General features: G+C 39.9%; 1 protein-coding gene across 1 annotated transcript in view; it reads right to left on the bottom strand.

The window, feature by feature from the left end:
- Positions 1–15,143: 15,143 nt before the first annotated feature.
- Positions 15,144–26,334, bottom strand: part of uhmk1 (U2AF homology motif (UHM) kinase 1) — an 11,212-nt gene continuing 21 nt past the window's right edge. Inside the window, exons 1-8 of the mRNA XM_060867506.1 lie at positions 25,693–26,334; positions 24,553–24,845; positions 23,016–23,207; positions 21,967–22,061; positions 21,800–21,876; positions 20,885–20,983; positions 18,280–18,368; positions 15,144–18,166 (exon numbers count right to left, since the gene is read on the bottom strand). The exon at positions 25,693–26,334 is cut by the window's right edge and continues 21 nt beyond it. Of these exons, the coding sequence (XP_060723489.1) occupies positions 18,020–18,166; positions 18,280–18,368; positions 20,885–20,983; positions 21,800–21,876; positions 21,967–22,061; positions 23,016–23,207; positions 24,553–24,845; positions 25,693–25,984 (1,284 nt within the window). The 5' untranslated portion in view covers positions 25,985–26,334 and the 3' untranslated portion in view covers positions 15,144–18,019. The remainder of the gene's footprint in view (positions 18,167–18,279; positions 18,369–20,884; positions 20,984–21,799; positions 21,877–21,966; positions 22,062–23,015; positions 23,208–24,552; positions 24,846–25,692) is intronic.

Consider the following 26,334-nt stretch of genomic DNA (forward strand, 5'->3'; position numbering starts at 1 on the left):
GGGGTTTCCTCCCCAAGTCCAAAGACAAGCACTGTATCCTGAATGCATCTCTAAGTTGTACGTAGTGTTTGAATGTATGCGAGTGTGTGTGTGATGGTGCTATGCAATGTGTTAACACGTCATCCATGCACCACATCCCAGCTTTGTGCCCCGAGTCCCCTGGGATAGTCTCCCGGCCCCTGATGACCCCATAACCCTGTGTAAGTTAAGTGGTACAGAAAATGGATGGATGTAATACAATGATTACATTAACATAAATCTGTGATTTTCAGTTGCACTGCTGTCAGAGTTGCTGTTAAAGAAAATGAAGCATTTGGAAGACACCCTTATCCAGAGTGACTCACATTTTATACAACTGAGCATTAAGGACCTTGCACAGGGGCCCAGTTGTGGCAGCTTGGTAGACCTGGGATTTGAACTCACAACCTTCTGATTGTTAGACTAACACCTTAACCACTAGGCTACCACATCAGATTTAAGAACTGATTATGTAGGTATAACTTAATGGAAAAGTAAATTATAACCATGCAGTAGATTAATTTGACTTTAATTGTCTCCTTCTAAGGGGGGCACGGTAGCTTAGTGGTTAGCACGTTCGCCTCACACCTCCAGGGTTGGGGTTCGATTCCCGCCTCCACCTTGTGTGTGTGGAGTTTGCATGTTCTCCCCGTGCCTCGGGGGTTTCCTCCGGGTACTCCGGTTTCCTCCCCCGGTCCAAAGACATGCATGGTAGGTTGATTGGCATCTCTGGAAAAATTGTCCCTAGTGTGTGAATGAGTGTGTGTGTGTGCCCTGCGATGGGTTGGCACTCCGTCCAGGGTGTATCCTGCCTTGATGCCCGATGACGCCTGAGATACAGGCTCCCCATGACCCGAGGTAGTTCGGATAAGCGGTAGAAGATGAATGAATGAATGTCTCCTTCTTAAAGGTAGAGATACAATGAGCTAGGAATGTCAATCACCAAAGTCAAAGAAAGCTGTCAGCCACACGAGCGCACCTGAATCACAGCCCTGGAGCAAGTGGCAGTCATTTGGTGTAACTCACTATTACAGCTGAGGGTGAAAATACAATCGTGTATAGAGAAAGTCATGACCTTGTCCTCATCATACACAAACACTTTAAAAATAATCTTTTTGAAATAAATAGAAAGCATGTTTTCAAATCTATGTGAGTGTATCATCAGAAATAACATCGCATATTATTATATCTCAACTGAGCTGAAACTAAGGCGACATTTCATTCCACTCGGAATATCGTTCGTTACTTACGTAACAAGCCGTGAACACGCTGCAATGAAAAATGTAAATCGGGTAAAAGACATCCGAACTTCACAACACAGGCTTAATGTGTTTACAGCTTAATGACCTTTTCTGTGAATGCGTGGGAGAAAATAAAAGTCGCAGTAGGTTCAGCCGTTAACGGCGTGCCTTGTTTATTACTGTAAGATCAAATTATTCTTTTCTGTGATTCGAAAAGGAACTTGTGTGTCATCGTGAATAACTGTTTGGTTCTCTTTGAAAAATATGAGGATTGCAAACTACTACAGAGTGGCCTTGTGAGCACACAAAAGCATGAAGAAAATCAGAACACCTAGAGGACACATCCTAGGGGAAATTAAATCACCTTCTCCAAACCGCTTCTCATTAAGATGTTTTGTATAAACGATCATATTTTCATCTAAGACTGCTTTTGTCTCATTTGGTTTTTTTTTTCCTTGATTTAAAATGAAAATCAAGATTTGAAAGGATTAAAAAACAGCGGGTTCAGCAGCAGAAATCCTCACAGTGACACACATAAATATTTGCAGAGTAAAAGAAAGGCAGGAGGAGTTGTGCTATATTTAACGGCAGGGATGCAACTAATTCTGTATAAAAAATTTAAAACCAACAAGATTTAAAACCAAAAAAAAATGTGTGATAAAATGTTAAGATCTTTCACAGTTTGGAAATCAGAAAATAAAACGTTCACATTTCGGTTTCTATTCGGTTTGGTTTATCTGAACATAAAGAAAAACTTCTAAACATGAAGAACACCGCACTGGCATTAAAAACACCTGAATGTTTCCTATTATAAGATTACAACCTATCACAAGAACCTATTTCTACACTATCTCATTTGTTTAGCAGATTGATAATTGTTCGAGATTTTTAGGAAAGAGTAAATTCTCCACTTAAGGAGAAAAAAAGGAGAATGAACTAAAAACCGTTAGGAATAATACAGTACAATACTTGATTTTTTTTATTTTTATTTACTCATAAGAAATATCGAATAAATCCGCTCTTATTTTAGATGTATTTTATTTTAGACTGCATTTCTGCAGCGTTTTTCTCTTGTGGGTCGTTTTAGCAGCTCTACAGAAAAATAATTCTACAAAAAAATTGATATTATATTTATACATCTTACATAATGTGTTGTGTTGGTGGAAAGTTAAGAAAAAAAATGATAATAGCAATAGTGGTGCCTGATCCTGTAGGAATTTTGACAAATGTTGCGGAAACTGGGATCGATTCAGGCCATTCCGCTGCTCATACATGTAAATTATATTACAGGTTATAATAATCTAAGTTGGTTCTATTTCCCAAGCTACTGTATTAGCCTAAGCAGGGTAAAGCAGTTATCTATCTCATCGAAGTTATTGAAGTGTCGTGCATCCGATCCGCTCCATATCTCACGTGTTTCGCTTACAACTCTTCCCTGTTGTCCTGATTCACGCATTCCTGTAAACTTGAGTGCAGAACAGAGACTCCAACACTGAGAAACTGGTAGATAGTATTCCAGCGACGGATCCCTGGTCTGATAACTCCTTACTTAATAAAACATTGAAGCCCTGCAGCTATGAGCATGCACACCTCAGCCCTTAAGCCTTTAATAATCAATGTCATCAGTGATGTTCTGACCTCTCGAGCTCCGTGCTGTAAGTCCGTTCCAGGCAGATAGAATTATCGATTGTTGTATTTAATCAGGTGAAGGTTCCTTAGACTTTCAAGTGCTTTTAATAAAGCATCTATCTGTGGACTGTGACTGGACTGTAATGTACTGTATCTCTCCAAGGCTGGCTGATGTAATGTGAATGAGTGAGTATGACCGGCTCAGGAAGATGTTTTGTTTTCTGTTTCATGATGGACACTGCAGGTTTTGGCAGGAAATTACATATAAAAAAAACAAAAAAAACAAAAAAAAAAAACAGCAAAGCAAGCTGCGTCATCTAGTAGTATGTGATTTCTTATATAGTAATGAATTATTATTATTATTGGATATCTTGTTATTATTAGATATATTGTCTCTTACATTCCTATATAATGTAATTGATGCAGGGCTCAGGGTGCCAACCCTTCACATTACACAATGGCACACACTCTCACACAATATAGAGATGCCAATCAGTCTGCTGTGCATATCTTTGGACTGTGGAAAGAAAACCGGAGGACCAAGAGGAAACCTCTAAAAGCACAGGGAGAACCTGCAGGGCAGACATGGGAATCAAACCCCCAACCCCGGATGTGTGAGGCAAACATGCTAACTATTAAATAGATCCTTATTTATCTATTTATATTTACACTAGTGAGCTTGTTTTTTTTTTTTTTTTAGGTATTATTAAATAGGCAGCTAGCTGCACTCGCTTAATTAGTCAGCAAAGAAGAAACCGTTTATTCACACATTATTTTAATACCTCACATAAAACAACGTGTCCAACATGTAAGCGACTTAGCTAAGCACTATGGAACTATAAGGTTGAGGTGCCGAGCCGGCCGAGACAATAAAATCTAGTCATTTTTCCCCTCTTTATGATTATACCAATCTAAAATCTATGACATCCTTCAGCAAAATGAGGTAAGTTAATATAAATTAAAACAACATATGCAATTAGTGAGGTCCAAATATATGAATACTGTTTTATACAGATAGACTGGATGGATGTTGAGAAACACGTATATGCCATTACTTTGTTAAAAGTCTCTTTTATTGCATCTCAATAAATTAGAATGTCATAAAAAAAGTTCATTTATTTCAGTAATTCAACTCAAATACTGAAACTGGTGTATTATATGTAAATGTAAATGTAAATGTATTATATAAATTCAGTACACACAGACTGAAGTCGTTTAAGTCTTTGGTTCTTTTAATTCTGATGATTTTGGCACAAATTTAACAAATTTTATTTTCTAGCAGGATTTGGCACCTGCCCACACTGCCAAAGGCACCAACAGTTGGTTAAATGACCATGGTGTTGGTGGCTTGACTGGCCAGCAAACTCACCAGACCTGAACTCCATAGAGAAGCTATGGGTTATTGTCACGAGAAACAATGAGAAACAAGAGGAAAAAACAATGCAGATGAGCTGAAGTTGTCAAATAAACCTGGGCTTCCATACCACCTCAGCAGTGCCACAGACTGATCACATCCATGCCACGCCGAATTGAGGCAGTAATTAAAGCAAAAGGAGCCCCTACCAAGTATTAAGTACAAATACAGTAAAATATGTGCCAAAATCATCACAATTAAAAGAACCAAAGATTTAAACGACTTCAGTCTGTGTGTACTGAATTTATATAATACACCAGTTTCACTATTTGAGTTGAATTACTGAAACAAATGAACTTTTCCACGACATTCTAATTTATTGAGATGCACCTGTAATTGCATAGAATAGTTATTTTATACATCAGGTTTCGACTTCTTTTCTTTTCCAGAGATTTATATCACAGTTATCTTTAGGTATATATTCATTCATTCATTCATTTTCTACCACTTATCCGAACTACCTCGGGTCACGGGGAACCTGTGCCTATCTCAGGCATCATCGGGCATCAAGGCAGGATACACCCTGGACGGAGTGCCAACCCATCACAGGGCACACACACACACTCTCATTCACTCACGCACTCACACACTACGGACAATTTTTCCAGAGATGCCAATCAACCTACCATGCATGTCTTTGGACCGGGGGAGGAAACCGGAGTACCCGGAGGAAACCCCCGAGGCACGGGGAGAACATGCAAACTCCACACACACAAGGTGGAGGCGGGAATCGAACCCCAACCCTGGAGGTGTGAGGCGAACGTGCTAACCACTAAGCCATGCCCCCTTAGGTGTATATTGTATAATATAATACTGTATATTGTATTATAGGTATACACTTAGGTGTATACTGTATATTGTACAGGAACTCAACAATTAATATATAATATATATATATATATATATATATATATATATATATATATATATATATATATATATATATATATATAAAGAAATAATATCTTGTAGCTTCTAAGACTTCTGCACTTTATAATCGCAGGAAAAAAATGTCAGCGGTTAAATTGTGTTTTGCAGAAAGTCAATTATTTTCCGCTGCATGGCCACGAATCAACATTTGTGCATTCTGTCACAGTTAGCGCTGCCTCGGCTCGCCCATCAACATTCAGCTCAGCCTCGGCTCCTTCTTCGTGACACTCTTCTCTAATCGATAACGCTTTAATCGATAGGAATACAAGTAGAAGGCCGTAGTAGGTGGTTAGTTTGTGTAGGAATGAGTCTAAAGACTAAAGAACGCAGTTAGTGTCCACATGTGTGAGTCCTGTGTATCAACTGCGTCGACAAAGACATTAGACAAAAGCGGGTCATGTTCTTACCCTCTTTACACTGACGGTTCAGCTTGTCCACACACCCATGCATGCGTAGCCGTATTTAATATATCTATGTAGTCCTGCTTGAGTTTAGAGTGAGGTTAAACAGTTTTGTGAATTCAACCCAGAATTTTCTTCCAGTGTGTGTGTAATTCTTGTCATCACAGTAAACAGCTCCTTGTTCATTGGTTATTCAGTGTCAGGCAGCCTGAAAACTGAAGCCACACTACTGCAGTGAATACAAACAATATTCAAAAAACACACCAGAGGAATAACCAGAGGATGTGAAAGAAAAACAGTAACTTCATTTTAAACGTAACCTTTTTTTATTCTGTTTCTATGCTCCCGTAAAGCCGCTTTGAGACGACGACGATGACAAAGCGCTATACAAATAAATTGAATTGAATAAGCGAAAATGACATTACAGGTCCATTATTGTGCAGGTCCATTAGCGTGGGAAAAGAAAACACATCTGTAAATAAATACAAGTCATAATATTTTATTGTGTGACTAAAACGACCATTATTAGTCTTTAAATGGTAGTGCTGCCCCCAAGTGGCAGTAAGGATACAGTGCAGTTTGTTGAAAGAACATGAATAAGTATTTTATAATGTATTTTTCTGTATTTATTCTCTAATGATCAGGTGGTAAAAGTGTACAAACCCAAATTTAAGTAAAACAAACTAGAATAGTGTTCACTTTTTAATTTAGGAGTACAAGAAATCTACGAATATTAAAATCGTCTGCCTCGATTTTAGTTACTGATGGTGAATTTTATACACATAAACATGGTGTGGGTGCCCTTATATGGATTTATTTATTTATTTGTTTATTTATTTATTTATTTGTTTTATTTTATTTTATTTATTTATATTTTTTCACAAATGTATAATTATAGAGAAATGGAGTGATCCTGTATTTTTTTTTTTTTTAATTGAGAACGTATATGTATTAGATGTAAGAAAAACACCGCACCTCTGCTATTATATTCATTCCTTAAATGTATGAACACTCCAGAGAAGGTGGAGAAGCTGAAAGAAAACAGCTTTCTCTCATGTCTGTCTCATACTAAGATCTATCAGGGTTAGTGTTGGAATCATTAGAATCAGTGGACTTAAGTTTTAGAATCAATAGCTAAAGATTCATTTGAATTAGAATTGTTGGAATCACTTTGAATCATTTTGTTTGAATCATTAGCGTTTGAATCGCCAAAAATGGACCAGCTCCTTCTTACCTCAAAGCCCTCATCTCTCCTCGCACTGCACCCCAAACCCTCCGATCTACCAGCACTGCTCGATTGATTCCACCATCTCTCAGGGTAAGAGGCAAGTACACAACAAGACTCTTCTATGTTCTGGCACCAAGGTGGTGGACTGAACTTCCCCTAGAGGTCCGGACAGCTGAGTCACTGGCTATTTTCAAGCGGCGGTTGAAGACCTACTTATTCAGGAAACACTTCAACTAGCACTTCTTTCCTTATCTTTTGCATTTAAAAAAAAAAACAAACAAAAAAAAAAACACCCTTTGACACTTTTTCATTGTAACTTTGAACAAATGTTTTAAACTCATGGTATCTTAAGTATGTAACTTAGTGATCCAGCATTAATGTATTCAATGTTAGAGATTTAAACACTTATGTACGTCGCTCTGGATAAGGGCGTCTGCCAAATGCTGTAAATGTAAATGAAATACGGTCAGATTTAGAATCATCAGTTTGAATCATTAGCGTTTGAATCATTACAACGGTCAGATTTAGAATTGGTCTCATCTGAATCAATGGTGTTAAATCCTTAGCATTTGAACTTTGTTACTTTCCACCTCTGCTATTAAGTTGTTCATTCCTTAAAGGTATAAATCTGTGTACTCCATTGAGGTGGAGAACTTTGTTAAGGCTTTCTCTCATATCTGTCTCATACTAAGGTTGAGCAGGGCGAGCGTTGGAATCGTTAGAATGAAGATGTTGAGGTTCTCTTTTTAGAGTGACAAGATTGGACAGGATTAGGAACGAGTACATCAGAGGGACAGCTCATGTTGGACGTTTGGGGGACAATGTTAGGGAGGCCAGATTAAGATGGTTTGGACATGTTCAGAGGAGGGAGAGAGTATATTGGTAGGAGAATGTTAGACATGGAGCTGCCAGACAGGAGGCAAAGAGGAAGGCCAAAGAGGAGGTATATGGATGTAATTAATGAGGATATGAAGCTAGTGGGTGCAAGTGTTGAGGATGCAGAAGATAGGGACAGGTGGAGAGAGATGATTCGCTGTGGCGACCCCTGAAGGGAAAAGCCGAAAGAAGAAGATTTACATTTAAATGAATTCTTAATCTTTTTAAAGCTAAAAGAGTCTTCAAGAGTCCTGTTTTCTGTTTCTCTGCCCACTGTGGCCCCAGATTCCTGTTAGTGACTGACAGGAGCTGTTATATTTCTTGTGTGTTCTGTGATGCTTTTCTGCTCACCACAGATGTAAATTGTGATTCTTTGAGTTACTGCAGCCTTTTTAATTGACCTTAAACCAGTTTGGGAACAGTTCTGTTCTCCTTCTGTCCACATCACCAAGACTCCCTGAAGGCCAATTCTCTGTAGAGTCTTGAGTTTTGTTGAATCTCAGATCAGGAAATCATCTTCTGAAATATTCCAACCATCCATTCACCGTCACAGTCCCTGAGATAACATTTCCCCATTCTGATGTTTGATGTAAAACTATTAGAACTATTAGAAAGAGATTCAAGAGATTAATATAAACCGGTGACTTCCCTTTGGGTTGGTGCCACGTTCATAGCTGCTATTACTCAATGTTAAAATAACATAAAAACAAATAAAATCAAATGACTCAACCTCAACACTTCCTGGTCAATCAGATTTGTGTATTCAACAGCACTGAAGTATAAAAGACTAAATAGCTGGTGTTAGCCCAAGTTATTGAATTATACTCCACCGATTCTGCTTAATTTATCGGTGAAATGAATTGTTGATTATGAATAAAATTTGAATGAGTAGCAGTGCAGCTCTTAAATGAAACTAAAACAAGCTTTTACTGTAGGGAATGATTATTCTTCATAGGATTACACAGAAGGGAAATCATTCCGAGGCGTCCACGGCCTGGGGGGGCACGGTGGCTTAGTGGTTAGCACGTTCGCCTCACACCTCCAGGGTTGTGGGTTCGATTCCCGCCTCCACCTTGTGTGTGTGGAGTTTGCATGTTCTCCCCGTGCCTCGGGGGTTTCCTCCCCCGGTCCAAAGACATGCATGGTAGGTTGATTGGCATCTCTGGAAAAGAATTGTCCGTAGTGTGTGAGTGAATGAGAGTGTGTGTGTGCCCTGCAATGGGTTGGCACTCCGTCCAGGGTGTATCCTGCCTTGATGCCCAATGACGCCTGAGATAGGCACAGGCTCCCCGTGACCCGAATTAGTTCGGATAAGCGGTAGAAAATGAGTGAGTGAGTGAGAGAGCGTCCACGGCCTCACAAATGAAAATTTATGACCGATCATAAACGACGTCTTGATTATAAATACCAGTAAAAACACACAACATTAACAGATTTGTTTGTGGCATTTTTTATTGTGAGAAACATGAGCATCACTCGGTCAGTACAGAATCCTGGACACATGATTGAAGAACCTTTTCCCAAAATACATTGGAGTTTTAAACAGTAGAGAAATATTCAACAGAGCCTTTTTTCTAATAAACAGCAAGATCACACAAATACTCTCTCAGTCTTTGATATGAATCTTAAGCTACAGTGCTTCCGGTAAACCAAAAAGTCCAACAACATCCATCATAGCTTCATGTTCATAGTGAACATCTCACTGAGTTTAGGAGAACATTCCACTCTGTAAACAGCTTCACACTCCAGGTTCTATCCTCACAGCAGTAGTACAGAGTACTGAGCTGATATTAAAACACGAAGGCAGGGTGAAATCAGGATTGTCAAAACACACAGAAGCTTTAGGACTCGCTAAACGACTGTGACTCGCATGAACGCATGATTATCAGGCAACATCGAAGGCAACATTTTGTCACTGTGCATTTTAAGTACGTCGGATATCACAACTGCATTTCGTTTCAGTAACTGTACTCAAAGAAATATTAAACCACGGCATCTGTTTGTGTTTATGTATTATTATAATAAGAAGACGTCGTCCAAGGACAGCTTATGGTGCTTCAATTGAGAATTTTTTGTAAAACGTGTATAATTTGTTTAAATTCACTAACAAATTTAGAAAGGATAACACTAGAATTTTTAGACTGGTAGAATCATTAGAGTTTGAATCATTATATCTTTCAGATTTAGAATCATTTGTTTGAATCATTATAACTCTCAGATTTCGAATCGTTTGTTTGAATCATTATATCTTTCAGATTTCGAATCGTTTGTTTGAATCATTACAACTCTCAGATTTAGAATCATTTGTTTGAATCATTACAACTCTCAGATTTAGAATCATTTGTTTGAATCATTATAACTTTCAGATTTCGAATCATTTGTTTGAATCATTACAACTCTCAGATTTAGAATCATTTGTTTGAATCATTATAACTTTCAGATTTCGAATCGTTTGTTTGAATCATTAAAACCATCAGATTTAGAATCATTTGTTTGAATCATTACAACTCTCAGATTTAGAATCATTAGAGACTGAATCTTAAATTTTAATACCAGAACTTTAAGAATCGGCAGATTTACAATCATTAAAGTTAACCTTCAAGATTGTTAGATTTAGCTTTGTTTGGATCGCAACGATAGTCACGGCTGAAATTTTTAATATACGTTTTAGAATCATTAGAGTAAGAATAGTAATACTACAAGTTCTACAATTTCTGTTTATATCCGCTCTCTCCCAGACAATAGGCTCAGACATTGGACCCAAGTGTATATATGGAGTAACAGCAGTGTGTATGAGTAATAATAAGATGCGTTTAGAATGACTCTGCATATGAAGTCTTTACATATACAGAACATTATGAACAAAAAAAAAATATATGTATAAATGCTTGAAAAACCAGTTGAAGCCAGTTAGATCCTGTTTTTCTAGAAACTTTGTGTACGTCACTGCTCGTTTGTGTTTATATATGATAATCGACTCTTTCGCTGCTGAGTCTGTAAAAAAATGTATAAAAATATAACTGCAAAAATCTGTTATAGTTTTATTTCAGGTCATTTTTTGACCTGAAAAATTTTGACCTGTCAGGATTGCGTTCATCCTTAGGTATAGAGGCCGAACGCCTGTAGGCTTCTCGTCTGAATAAATCCATGTCTGAAACCTCTTTTGCACACAGAGTTGTGGCGTGTCAGTAGCAGTGTAACACTCCACTCATCGTCACGTTAAGACGCTAATTTGTAGTTTATTACAAGGTCCGAAACGAAGCGGTGCCTTTGTGTCCTAACTGCAGAATTCGGAAACATAGACGTGAGCACGTTTAAATAAATCGAGGAGTAAGACTGCAGATGGCTGCGGTCGATTTGATGCTCCGTGGGAAAAACCTGGGTGGACGTCCTCGCTCTGTGCTGCTTTTCTCACAAAAAACTGTACTTTTGTTTTTCGGTTTTTGGCCCAAACAAAAGGACCTTTTTTTATTTTTTAGCCAAGGGAGTTAAATCACATGTATGTACATGTACAGTGCAAACTTCACAGCAACCTTGGGTCAATTTTATTTGCTTTTTATTTATTTATTTATTTGTATTTTGGCTCAGAACGTCAGTTCGGGTCGAGTTTTTTGGCACTATTACACAGGTGATTGCACAATTTTCACACAGTGAAGAAGGCAGCGATATAGATATATATATATAGATATCTATCTATCTATCTATCTATATCTATCTATCTAATCTATCTAATCTATCTATCTATCTATCTATCTATCTATCTCTATATATAGAGAGAGAGAGAGAGAGAGAGAGAGAGAGAGAGAGAGAGAGAGAGAGAGAGAGAGAGAGACGTGATGGAAGGAGTAAGAAGAAGAGGAAAAATTAAAGAATTAAATCTATTTTGCCGTTAATATAATAATGATAGTTATAATTATACTAATAATAATATGATTTGCTCTACATATGTTTACCATTAAGACTATTATAAATGCATAACATAGAATATTCCAATCATAGTACTGGGATTCAATGACCATTTTAGGCAAATACTTCACAATATAAATGGGTATGTATGGAGAAAGCTGCTTTCTGCTGATTCACAACCACAACCACATACACCTATACAACTCCTCTGCCACCCCTCTTTCTAACACACACACACACACACACACACACACACACACACACACACACACACACACACACACACACACACACACACACACACACACACACACACACACAGGTTGGTATCGACTCAGTGCTATGGCATGTAATCATACGGTTAAATTATGTGCTGGTATGTGATTAGTGAGAAACTAAGGCTGTTCCAGAGGACCTGTTGAGCTCATTTCCTTCCTCATTCACTTGGAAAGAGAAGGTCGGGTACATGGCAGAGGCCATAGGAGTGTGAGATAAGTAAGCGATAAACGCAGTGCTGCTTGATATTCTTGACACAAAAGCTTCATGTACTAAAGTGTTTTGTTCCTCATGTACAAAAGCGATTACAAATTCGATTCATTAAAGAACACAGGAACATGTTCTGTGACATCTATATACATCTATCTATGTGAAATCTATTACAGAAAGGTATTAGGACGAGTGCTTTACTATAAGACCATGTTTATACATGTTAGAAATATTTTGTGCCAATAAACGGTACTTAGTATTAAATCCTGGAGCCCAGGGATCTGATGAGATCTCCCAGTATTCTGGGTGAACTGCCATTAAGCTCAGCTGACATTACAAACCCAGAACCACTGCTATAACATCAAACCCAACAATCACTTCTAAACAATGTTCATTAATGCAGCATAAGAAAATAATATTCAAATCTCTTAAATCCCTAACGTAGGTGGGATTTAGTGTGTTCTGTGTGGGAGAACTTGACTGACACGATCCTGTGCACCACGTCCTACTCACTCTCTACAGCTATGGTCCAAATCTACACTGACTTGTGCGTACATGCTCAGAAATTCATCAGAAATATCGTGTGAGATGACACACAGTAGCACCACACACACACACACACACAAACACACAAACACACACACAAACACACACCAACATGCACTCTCTCTCTTGTGGCTCAGCTATAGTTGAGATTATATCATGAGAGAGAGAGTGCATGTTGGTGTGTGTTTGTGTGTGTGTTTGTGTTTGTGTGTGTGTGTGTGTGTGTGGTGCTTCTGTGTGTCATCTCACACGATATTTCTGATGAATTTCTGAGAAATTCATGGACCCTCTCTCTCGCACTGGCACATGCACTCTCTCACACAGGAACATGCACTCTCTCGCACGAGCATGCGCACTCTCTCGCTCGAGCACGCATACTCTCGCACGAGCACACGCACTCTCGCACACATTCCTTCCCACAGACACACACACCTTTGGTATCTTCTATACACATCATAATTTATTCAGACCTATTTTTGTAATGCTTTCATTGTAACTGGTGGGACAAATTTAAACCAAGCCATGCCTTCTTTCCATTGTTCGTGTCTTTGTGATGAACGAGATCAGCGCTCAGTAACCCGGTCTGTCCACTTATGCAAATACGCATTCACCTGTTCTGCCTCACATAGCACAAACCACCAAGCTAATCAGATCGAAGGTGTTCACAGGCAGCTCCTCCTCACGAAGCCTTCCATATCCCTTTCTGTATTTAACCCATGATTAATGCTTAACACATTAAAAAGATCTCTCAGGTATCAGTATGCTTTATTGTTGGACTTTTACTCATCCTGTGTTTGCTGAATAAGGAAAGAAATGATTTAAACAGAGTATACGGAATTAAAAGGTCTAGCGTCACAGTGACTTTTTAGTTTAGTCTCGTTCGGATTTATTCGGACAAATCATTCCCAATATAAGACCTTTCATGTTAGGTTACGTTACATCATGTTAGCGCACTAGTGGTGTGTCAATAGCGAAAACTGTAGCTGAGCCAGGATTTTTTTACACGGCAGTAAACCTGTTACTCCTGCAGTGTAATTTAATATAAAAAAAAAAAACAAGAGTTCCTATCATTAATGACTTTAAACGAAGTCTCTAAAGACTTTAATGTCTTGAGAACAAAGCTGAATACAGAGCAGTCACTCAACTCTCCTGTTTTTCTCCACAACCATGTCGTGATTAATAGAAATCCAGTTAGTATAAGTGTCTTATGTCCAATCCCATTTTATTCAGCACTCATTATTACATTTCTAGTTTCGTTCATCCTGAGCCTTTCCCCTAAACAGTGCAGTAACACCCTTCCATCAGTAGTAACATGTGCAACCTTTAACCTTCAGCCCTTTTTAAAAAATTGTCTACAGCTTGCGTTAATTTCTCCACCACACCATCTTCCATAATGACAAACCCTGAAAACGAACACAGGGAAGACGAAACAACTTTATCTCGATCCGAAAGCAAATGCAAACACTCAGGGTCAAAGTCACATGCGTTCGCTCACTGAGCAGAGCTTTCAACAGCTTCAATAAAGTCAAGCAAACTTTTATAGCTACTATAGAGGGGGAAAGAAATTTCATAGTCATGATCAAAGTTCATAAGGTTTTTTTTTTCCTCCCATCGTAAAACGTTTTTTTTAACATCGCAAATTAACACGGTCGAGGCTATATCTCCAGAACAGATATAAACTAATGACCGGATTTGTTCTTCTGTTTGCGGAGACCTGCTTCTTATTCGTACTTAAAAGAAAAGAAAAAAAAACAGAAAACATGGACGTTGAAAGCCTCCTTGTTTTAGTTCAGTGACAGAGCTAGCCATCTGCTATACTGAAAATCCCTGACTGTGGCTTTTGTTTATGCTCTTAAGAACCAATAAGTACAAGAATGGGTACAATTGTGGAACAACAACAAAAACTTAGTGTGTGTGTGTGTGTGTGTGTGTGTGTGTGTGTGAGTGAGTGAGTGAGTGAGTGAGTGAGTGAGTGAGAGAGGAAAGAGATAGAGGAAAGAGATAGAGGAAAGAGAGAGAGAGAGAGAGCCAGAGGAGAGAGAGATAGAGAGAGAGAGAGAGAGAGAGAGAGAGAGAGAGAGAGAGAGAGAGCGAGCCAGAGGAGGGAGAGAGAGAGAGAGAGAGAGAGAGAGAGAGAGAGAGAGAGAGAGAGAGAGGAGAGAGAGAGAGAGGAAAGAGAGAGAGAGAGCCAGAGAGAGAGAGAGAGAGAGAGAGAGAGAGAGAGAGAGAGAGAGAGAGAGAGAGAGAGAGAGAGAGAGAGAGAGAGAGAGAGAGAGAGAGAGAGAGAGAGAGAGAGCCAGAGAGAGAGAGAGAGAGAGAGAGAGAGAGAGAGAGAGAGAGAGAGAAGGAGAGAGGGAGAGCCAGAGAGAGAGGAGAGAGAGAGAGAGGAAAGAGAGAGAGAGAGAGCCAGAGAGAGAGAGAGAGAGAGAGAGAGAGAGAGAGAGAGAGAGAGAGAGAGAGAGAGAGAGAGAGAGAGAGAGAGAGCCAGAGAGAGAGAGAGAGAGAAGGAGAGAGAGAAAGAGAGCCAGAGCCAGAGAGAGAGAGAGAAGGAGAGAGGGAGACAGAGAGAAAGAGAGAGAGATCATGAAAGATGAGGTGATCAAACTGAGTACCATCCACTCATCATTTAGAGTATTATCAAATTAAAAAAAATAAAATAATAAAATGCTCCTGCAGTGAAGCAGCATTGTGCACAACACAGTGAGACTATCAAAGCACCAGAGTGTATACCAAACTGTACCATTTTCTACTATACGTGAACTCATGAGATTTAGTTCAGATTTAACTGAAGAGAAACATACCGTAATTAAAATAATGAAAAAATAATCATTTTAAAGGCACGTGTTTTGACAGCCGGTGTCCGATTCCTTAAACTGAATCAATTAGGTTCTATTCGTTTCATTCATCGACTGCATGTAGTCAACCTGATCAGAGCGTGACGTTCGTTTGTGAAGAAAACACACTCTTAACTAGCGAGGTGTTAAACCGTTGTTAGACAGGCCGAGTATTTTACACCTGCGTTCGCTTAAACGGATCCTCGAACAACTGAAGGATTAAAAAGAAAAAGAAAACTCGTAGCATCGTTTTAGCTGAATATATTTGTGTGTTCTCCAAAGTAAAAAGAAAAAGAAAAGAAAGAAAGCCTTTTCATTTTGAATTAAATTAAATTGAAATAAAAAAAATACATTTAAATATTTGTGAGTCTGTCTTTTGTTTTCTTTTTGCTATAATTTAACCCCAGCAGAATTTCAGCTTCCCTCACGTGTTTTCTTTTATGAAAAGATTTTACACGTGACCTCAGATTCATAACCAAACCACTGCGTCGTCTGTACGGCAAAAGGAGTGGCGACAAATTCAGGGTTCCCACTCTTTTTCAAAGATCATTTTCCAGGACTTTTCCAGGACATTTCAAATTTAGCAAAAAAAGACAAGGCTCACAGATTCACGGCCTAAATTAATATGTTCTTCTCTCCAGAAGTCTTAAAAACAGCGTACACTTTATGGCTATTACTTAACTATACTTTTAAAGACAATTTGTCATGTGAATGAAATTTCAACATTTATAAAATAAAAAGACTGCACATATTAATACCCTCTCCTTTCTCAGGCCAGTGCCGTCATGCATGCTTTAGTTTGCTGTGCATTCCACTTGCACATGATATTCAGATTAACAAGGTTAATATAACCTGCTTACCCGTCACCATTTGCTGAAAACATTCGAGCACTTAAACCATTCCTAGCGCCTGAAACCGCCAACACAAGACAGCGTCATCCGTCACAGCGAGATTAAACAGCATAACAAAAAACCCGTCAAAACTTAGCGTCGCTGAACAGAGCGCTTTCTGTTACTAACGTTAATTGTTTCGACCAGTTGTAAACTGTTCTTTAAATGATCAAGAACATTTAAAAATAATTTTCCAGGACAACAAGATTTTTTCCAGGACAATTTATGTTTTCTCTCATTTTCCATGTGTTTTCCAGGACTGGAACATTGGTCATTAATTTTCCAGGATTTCCAGGTTTTCCAGGACGCGTGGGAACCCTGAAATTACCGTTAAACCCGATATGACGCTTTAAATATTCAAGTTGTGCAGTAAATGTCCTTCTTCACGATCCTAGTAGAAGGAGCTAAGCTTCAACAACTACATGATTATCCTTTTAGTTCTGTGCTGTCTGGTAAAGTAACATTGCGTCCATTTTTCACTTTAAAGCAGACTGAAAATGTTCAGACTTCTACACTGTGCAAGGAGTAGCGTGCTTTTTTTTTTTTGCTTATAATTTGTGCAGCCTTATAGACGGACTTATAGCTTCAGATAATCACCAAATTACAGAAAGGAGTTTCGTGTGTATCAGAACTGCATCCGTCAAAAGGGATAAAATGCAGATTTGCTGGAAAATGAACATGTAATCCAGCTAAAAGCTTTCAGTCAAGACTCATTCAGCTGTAAGTGCCGTTCTGAGACTCGTTCAGCTATAAGTGTGAACGAATATGATCTTAGCAGGACACGATCCGAATGTGTGTCGGTGGTTTTCAGAAACAGCGTGAACAAATTTAAAGCAGTAAAACTTACAGATTTTGTGAAAGCAGTGTCACAACCAGTTCTTATAAAGGTGTTTTTGGTGATCGTTGTCTTCCTCTATACCATTACACTTCCTTAAAGGTGAGGTGCACGATGTTTGAAAGCCAATGTTGACATTTGTAATCACCAAAACAAACACGCCCCTAACCCAAATGGGTGTCACCCCTGTTTTGATAGCTCCGCCCCCACACATACATACGCAACCCAGACAACTATTATGGCGGAACCTGCTGGGGCAGCTGACCGAGGGGAGATTTTTTATCAATAAATGAACACAATGAGTAATACTATGGTAATACAGATGTGTTTTTGTAGTACTGTGTGTTGTACCGTGAAAGGTTTAGCTCCGTTTCACGCCTAAGACGACGTTCAACACCTAGAACCCGAGGCAGAGGTAACGGCAGGTATCCGCCATGTCAATGTTTCAATCGCTTTCTGAACACTCTCTCCGCCGCATATTGATAAGACACGCCCCTTTCTGCCCCTTTCTGTTTTCTGAGGCATTTTTCAAACATCATGCACCCCACCTTTAATACATTATATAAAGCAAGCCATGGAAGAAGAAATTTATTTCTATAGAAATATAGAACAAAACTATATGGATATTAGACACACGTTAAAAAAAAGTAGTTTTTTTTTTTTTTTTTTTTATATAATAAAGATGATCCGAGATCTTCGTGATAGCAGGATGGGCTTTTACAACTGAGCAATCTTCACACTGGAACAGATTGTGTAGATTGTGTTATTGTTATTGTGTTAGTCCCTTACTGCACGGTTTGGTACAGGTAACCTCTTTTATAGGCACTTAGTGGATAGAAAGTGGCCACCACAAATTTGCCATCGAACGTACGGCCTGTCAGCAGCCTCTGGGCTTCTTTGGCATCTCCGGCGTTTGCATACTCGACGAAGACCTGCGAGCAGGAAATGACAGCCTTTTGTTCAAACAAACAAACAAACAAACAAAACACTCTACACCATTTAACCCTTGTTTTTTTAAGCATGAACTCACTCTCACATTGCTTACCTGGCCTTTACCAGGATTTTCTTTCGGAATCAACAGCGATAAGACTGATCCATATTTCTGACACTCTTCTCTCATGTCCTCAATAATGTCTGTGAAGGGGAAATAAAAATAAAAAATGACTACCTTATCTAAAAATATGAACCACAACAATAAAGTTCATTGTGAAGACTGACAGAATTTAGAGAAGGAGTAACAATAATGGCAGCTGGATGTAAGCATATTTAGCATGTTATTGTAACTTCTTTAGTGAGAGTAGAGAGCAGGTGAAGGAACACCTGGAAAGGTGGAGGTCTGCTCTGGAAAGAAGAGGAATGAAAGTCAGTTGTAGTAAGACAGAATACATGTGTATGAACGAAAGAGAGGGAAGTAGAACAGTGAGGTTACAGGGGGCTGAGGTCAAAAAGGTGCCGGAGTTTAAGTATTTTGGGGTCAACCGTCCAGTGGAACAAGGAGTGTGGAAAAAGAGGTGAAGAGGTGAGTGCAAGTGGGGTGGAGAAAAGTGTCAGGAGTGTTGTGTGAAAGAAGAGTGTCAGAAAGAATCAAAAGAAAGGTGTAGAAGACAGTAGTGAGAGCAGCTCTGCTGTATGGGTTAGAGACTGTAGCAGTAAGGGAAAGACATGAGGCAGAGATGGAGGTAGCAGGGATGAGGATGTTGAGGTTCTCTTCAGGAGTGATGAGGATGGACAGGATTAAGAACGAGCACATCAGAGGGACAGCTCAGGTTTGCTGTTTTTGGGGACGATGACAGAGAGACTAGATTGAGATGGTTCGGATATGTACAGAGGAAGGAGACGGTTATATTGGTAGAAGGATGTTGGAGATGGAGCTGCCAGGTAAGAGGTCAAGCGGAAGGCCAAAGAGGAGACTTATGGATGTGTTAAATGAGAACATGAAGTTAATTGGAAAAGACAAAATTAAACGACTGTAACTTTTGTCTAACTTTTGGCAATGGCAAGAAATTTATTGCATAACCTCAGATCATGGTCCTGAAGATGCCCTTTATGTTTTGTCTCACTTCCTGTTTCGCTGTCAGGTTTGTTGGCTCATTTACAACCAAACCGTTCGGAGCATTCAAAACCCTTTTAATAGATAAGGTTGTATCACAGAGGCAGTGATGTCTATGGTTTAGCCCCAGTGTAAAGTTTTGATCTTAACCTTGCGTTAATACTGGAGATGCCTGAAATCATCATCACACTTACTTACTTTCTTCCTATTCTAGGAAATATACTATATTACATATAGTAATGAATATGAAAAACATGTATGTAATTAGCCATTATTAGCATAAACTTGTCTAGGTTTGATTACTGAAGTGAGATTTGGGGAAGGGGATGGATACCATTCCTAATTCAGATAAACTCATCTGCTTGCTTTTCATTTTAAGTGGAGGAAAAAAAAAGGTTATTTTGGATGATCTCTGAATGGTAAAACAGACAGGTCTGGAGTAGAGGGTGACACGGGAGTGGATTTTCAAACCTCTCCCGTCCCACTCCCAAAAAAAAATTCCCGTCCCATCCCAATCCCGCAAAAAATACTGGGGAAAATCCCATCCCGTCCCAATCCCAGATGAATGACTCCCATTCCCTCCCACTCCCGTGACCCGCGGGAATCCCGAAATTTTTCCCAGAGTAGTCGCTGCAGTGTGAGTTTCGGGTCCGACTCCATTTTTAATTTTCGCGGCTTCTAGAGAGTGCATGGGGAAGACGCCTTCTCTTATATTATTGGTGGTTGGCATACATCACTGACACCAACTGTCACGGGTGTGTGGAGCACCTCATTCATTTAACCAGCCATACCAAAGCAAACATTATATTTTTATATATATCAAAGGTATATTTGTGTATTCCCGATCACGCCCACTCCCGCTGACATTTTTTCCTGTCCTGTTCCAGTCACGTGATTAATAGTGATTTTGTTTCCCATCCCACGGGAATCCCGAAAAAATGTCAGCCTCTAGTCTGGAGTGATTACGTTCATTTCACATGAACAAATTTTAACCTGTGAATTCGGTAGCTTTGGCCTTGTGAGGCAACAGAAAACGATGAAAAAAAAAAATGACAATATGATTAAATTCTCTGTTCTCTCTGAGATCATTTAGAAATCCCTCCAAGTATGTACCATAAAGTGGTGAACATGTTGCATACGATCAGAACAGCCTTCCCTTGCCTTATTTTAACAGAAGAAGAAGCTCTAAGAGAGGGGGGCACGGTGTTTTAGTGGTTAGCACGTTCACCTCACACCTCCAGGGTTAGGGGTTCGATTCCCGCCTCCGCCTTGTGTGTGTGTGGAGTTTGCATGTTCTCCCCGTGCCTCGGGGGTTTCCTCCGGGTACTCCGGTTTCCTCCCCCGGTCCAAAGACGTGCATGGTAGGTTGATTGGCATCTCTGGAAAATTGTCCGTAGTGTGTGATTGCGTGAGTGAATGAGAGTGTGTGTGTGTGTGTGTGCCCTGCGATGGGTTGGCACTCCGTCCAGGGTGTATCCTGCCTTGATGCCCGATGACGCCTGAGATAGTCACAGGCTCCCCGTGACCCGAGGTAGTTCAGATAAGCGGTAGAAAATGAGTGAGAGAGAGAGAGAGAAGAAGCTCTAAGACAAACGCTCACCTTCGTATTCGTCATCGTTGTGTAAATGACTGTCATCGATCACGTTGAGCAGTCTGAGGACGGGTGTAGGCAGAAGAACCAAGTCATCGATGTGAGGGGCTGAGAACAAAGCATTTTAATTACATTAGCACAAGTCTGGGTTTCAGGCTCATGCATGGTACACACTACAATTCTGCCAGATCTACAGATCTGGTTATCTGGTGACAAATCCTGCTGAATGATTGGTGATCTATACATATTTATATGAGACCATCATATAAATGGTGTATATATAAAAAAAAAAAAAAAAAAAAAAAAAGACGACTACACACGCTGAATATTTTGTGCTAAAAGACATCAGCGGTTCTGTAGCGATAACTAACACAGGGACACGTGTTTGTCTGGTGAACATGCCACATAAACAAGTGTGGAGTCTCCGGATTCAGTGAGATGTAAAAAAAAAAAAAAACAGCTTAAACTGAGCTTTCTGACACGGAAAAGTCTTCTGAATGAAGAAATTTGTTCCTTTCTCGTGTCAGGCTTTATTTTTCATCACAACATCATGAAGAAAGAGAAAGAGAGAGAGAGAAAAAAGGACTATGAGGGAACGACTCTTTACAGCTACGTATAAGGGAAGTTTTTATTTGAAGTTACAACCTGACAATAGTTTTCCTTTCCTCCTGATCACAGCAGGCTGATAAAGAAATCTCCGATTTTGCAGGTATGATGTTGCCATAGCGACCACCCTGGCATATAACACACTGTCTTTGCCACGACTCATCATCGCCGTTATCATTGCAGGCTATCTAAACTTGAGAAAGCCGGTTTGTGATTGTGAAATCTGATTATACTGCGTCATGTTAGAAGCGTAACTAGTTGTCCAAGCTGGACCGATTCTCACCTCTTTATAAGGGAAGATAAATTAAACTTTCATACCGAAGGGAATACTGAAGAAGGGGCTGATCAGTGCAGCTTCCGCTGTGCTCCTGCGATTTGGGTTGTGGTGAAGCATGCTGAGGAGAGAAAATGAAAGAAGACGCAGACGTCACATGGCACGGCTATAACCTGTTTATAAATCTGTGGCCTTTTGAGGCACTGCTGACCTTTTAATGAGATCTCTCAGATGATAGACAGGGATAGCAGGGTACACCACAGAATTGCTTGAAAAGATGTGATCCACTATTGCAGCACTGTTGTCCTGCAGATGAACATGGAATTGGAAAAAAAATAAAGAAATATTTATTTTTTATATCTATATGGACCTGGACATCGAAAAGGAAAATAAGATCGAAGGGTTGAGTTTATTTCCAATGCCAGAAAAATACTAATATTTCAAGGCAATACTGCAAATCACATTGTTGTTGTTTTTTTTCTCTCTAATACCCCTTTTCCACCAAAAAGAACCGGGTGCTGGTTCAGAGCTAGTGCTGGTTCAAAGTTGGTTCCACTGGTGAACCTTCTAAGAACCGGTTTGCCTTTCCATCGGCTAGAGAGCCGTCACAAAGCCGAGTCTGACGTCACTGTATACGCGTCACATTTCCCAGCAACATTAGTGCAGCTGCGGCAAACACAAACACATCAACAATGGCGGATGTTGCTTTACTGTTAATGTTCATGGCTTTGTGAACCTACATTTGCATCTAAATGCGGCGAATCCAACGTGTACGTGCAGCTCCATGTAATCTGTATAAACGGAGGTTGTAATCGAGAAAGTACTTAACGTTATTTTATCATTAACACAGAAAAAAGTTAGCCTTAGCATGTAGCTACTTACTATCATGTGTGCTGATAATGTATCATATCGCGGTAAAGTAAAAGTGTATTAAACATTAGTATACTTAAGGTATATTATCAAAGTGCTAACAGTAGCCCCGCCCACAGCCCCACCCACAGCCCCTGACACAAGCGGTTCTTAAGTGTAGACCAGCAACGTTTTGGTGCTACTTAAGAACCACTTTTCCTGGTTCAGAGCCGGTGCTTTGGCTGTCGAAAAAGAAAGAATTGGTTCTAAATTAGGCTCCGAACCAGCACTCAAACTGCCTCGGTGGAAAAGGGGCACTAATGTCTACTAACTTTAGGTCAAACACTTGCACACATTACTCCTAACATGCTAATCTTTCAAAGGTACACCAGAACATCAATCTTTGCTCACCTTCCATTCCTGAGACTTGACGGTTTCTTTTAGTTTGATTCCTGAGAACATTTCCAGCAGAATGATGCCCAGGCTCCACAGATCCACAGCAGTGGTACAGCCTGAGTCTCCCTCCAGTCCCGCCTGAGCCAGTGAGTTCTGTAGCTCAGCCTCAGGGGCTCGATACCCATCTGTCTGGATGTATTTCACATCCTGCAATAAACAATAAATAAAGAATAGATCGATAAATAATGATTCCAACGCACACCACATATAAGGTGTTCGGTGTCTAAATATGAAACGAAGTGAGGCCTTCTTGAATTTAAAAGACATTCACGTCTAAAAGTTTCGTGTCTGCATGCCGATTTCTGTAAAGCTGCTTTTTTTTGTGACAAAATAAAAAATATATAAACTCAAATAAAACTAAGATTAGTGTTTAAAATGAATATGGTTTTGGTTTCTCAGCAAGCAAGCACCAGACAGGTGCTTCATTATTATTCATTTCAATTCAGGTTTCTAAATCCAGAAAATGTACAATTTACAATTTCTTTTAACATTTATCTTCAGATTTTTGTGTCATAAAGATTGTTTTGCGGTTCCTGGCTGTTCAGGAACAATAATGTCCAGAGTGATTCATAGAAGATGAACAAACCTTTTTCTAATCTTTAAAACTAAAGAAAGAGAAATCTCTAAAGTTCATAAAATAAAAGGAACAATTTAAAAATAAAACACGATTTTAGCTGAACTCAAATAAAATTCCTGAAATTTAATACATGTAATGTAATACCCAAAGCAACACCCAGCTCTATTTTAAGGCATCAGCAGTCTCGGTTTACGGTAGCCGGGTGCTTTGATACACTACCAGAGGTGTCAGGTGTGGTGACGAATTAAGTGATATGAATATACATAGGCGTTGAATGACAAAAGGGACCCTACAGAAGAATTGAAATTATAATACACGATCTTTGCCAAGCCAAATGAAGTCTTTAAGATGATCGGGTTTCAAAGCAACATCAGGACTAAACACATAGTGTTTGCTGTTACCTGAGCTTAAAATATTTAACCACAGAAAAAAAACCCGGTCAACGGCTAATTAGTCGCTTGGCGCTGCTCTGTCTCCATCCTCCCGATTATCCAGTGTCACATGCTTTAACTGGGGTTGTTTTAGTCCCTGTATAGTGTCACATGGTACAGTAAGCACTAAAGAAGCTTACTTAAAAAGAGAACAGGAACGAAATCCAATAACATACTACAGTAGTCTAAAGAGAGTTTTCTCATGTACATATATATAGGTCTAAGGGATTTTTTTACAGTTTCCTTTTTATACTTACTCACACAAAAGCTTTCCACCACTGGTTAATCAAAATCAAGTTCCAGCTGTACCTATGACATTAAACACTGTTTTATCTAAATTTGGTGGAAGCAGGAGACATTCACAAAACATCAGGTGTTGTAAAACCAAAAGATATAAAGAGAACAATACCAAAAGAGCCCTAAAATAGAACAGCCATTCCGGCTCTGCTAAAGGAAAAAGCTTGGCTCACATCTACCTCCTCACCTGGTGCCCCTCTTTAAAGCTAAGCCCAAAATCGATGAGCTTGAAGGACTCGTCATCAGGGCTCCAGAGAATGTTGCGAGGCTTGAGGTCAGCGTGCACGTATCCCTCTCTGTGCAGGAAGCACAGCGCCTCCAGGACATCACGAGCGCAGTGCTGGATCAGCCACATGGAGTGGCCTTGACTGCTTCCTCTCACCAGCAGATCTGACACGCTCACATCCAGAAGCTCCAGCAGCAAGCAGCGTGTCGCTACGCCGAGCTGGTTGTGATTGGTGAACACGCCATACAGCGTCACTGAGAATAAACACACAGAATATGAACTTGAATGAATTCCTGTCTGTGACTTGTGTCACTAAGCTGTCACTTATTTGTATTTTGTATGTGGATAATACTCGAACTATAACTGCACCAGAACTTGAACAACAGAACAATCCCTGAATCAGTTCCCAGGGTTTGAGTCCATAGGTTCTCCGTGTGCTTTGCAGGTTTCTTCCAGGTACTCCAGTTTCCTCCCCAAGTCCAAACACACGTTTGGTATGCTGTTTGCTATTTCTAAATTGTCCATAGTGAATGAGTGAATAAGTGTGTGTACCAACCATTCAGAGTGCCTGATTTGTCTGTTTTGGGAATGCGGTAGTCTTGCGGTTAAGGCTTTGGACTACCGTCTGGAAGGTTGCGAGTTCGAATACCAGGTCCTCCAAGCTGCACTGCTGGCCCCTGAGCAAGGCCCTTAACCATCAGGTGTATAAAAAAATGGGAAGGGCCTCTGCCAAATGCCATAAAAGTAAAAGAGCCATGTTCCGTGAGTCCCCCGAGAACTCGGCGGCAGTTTCCCTGTAACTACACATGGGATAAAACCATAGAAGGAGCGATGAAGGAGCGATATACCACCGATCCTGATTCTTTCTGCCTTCTTGATCTCCCTGTTCTATCCTGATTGCTTACAGCTTCCTTCACATAGAAATATGTATATTTGCTTGCCCTTTATAGGGTTCTACTTTTGTAATCATGCTGCTGTAACAGTTTCATAAACAACCCATCATGCAGAGCATCTGACACACTCCTTGATCTACTTTACTAGCTGTTTTATTCTATGATTACACCCTGTGAACACAACACTAACAGTGTGGATCAGCCTTACCGATATTTTTATGGCCCTGGATGTCCTCTAGCACGGATCTTTCTTTGAGATAGCCGTAATCCCCGCCTTGTGTATCCAGCAGGAACTCTTTCACAGCAGCAGAGCTGGACCTGACCGAGCTCACCTGGTACACAGAAGCAGAACCTCCCTGTCCCAGCCGAGCCTGTACCTTCCAGATCTCCCCAAAGACTTCAAACAGAACCGGCTGCATGACCTGATCCACCTTCTCTGATGGCGCTACAGGTCCTGGTGTGTTCGCGTTCGGACTGGACATTCTGCAGTCAGCTAGCATTCAGTGCTGCTTCATAAGAGCGGATAATCAGCAGGATTAGTGTTAATTCTAACGCATTAGTATCTGACACAGCTGACTATTAGCATCATGTGCTCTGGTTCTGGTCCAGTGAGCACCTGTTGTAGCTAAGCTAAGCTAAGCTAAGCTAAGCTAACAGTAGAATTAGCAAACTAAGTAAGTGGTGTCGCGCTTCACAAATAAATAAATAAATAAATAGCACGCCGTGACCGAGGGTCATTATTCACGGCATACTTCACAAGACGCCTGACAGACTAAATACCCGAACTTTATATTTTTGGAGCTGAGTTAAATTTGGTTCAGGGGTTGTAAACATTCTTGCCATTGTTTTG

This window comes from Tachysurus vachellii, chromosome 4, assembly GCF_030014155.1.
Source record: "Tachysurus vachellii isolate PV-2020 chromosome 4, HZAU_Pvac_v1, whole genome shotgun sequence".
NCBI classification, from domain to species: domain Eukaryota; kingdom Metazoa; phylum Chordata; class Actinopteri; order Siluriformes; family Bagridae; genus Tachysurus; species Tachysurus vachellii.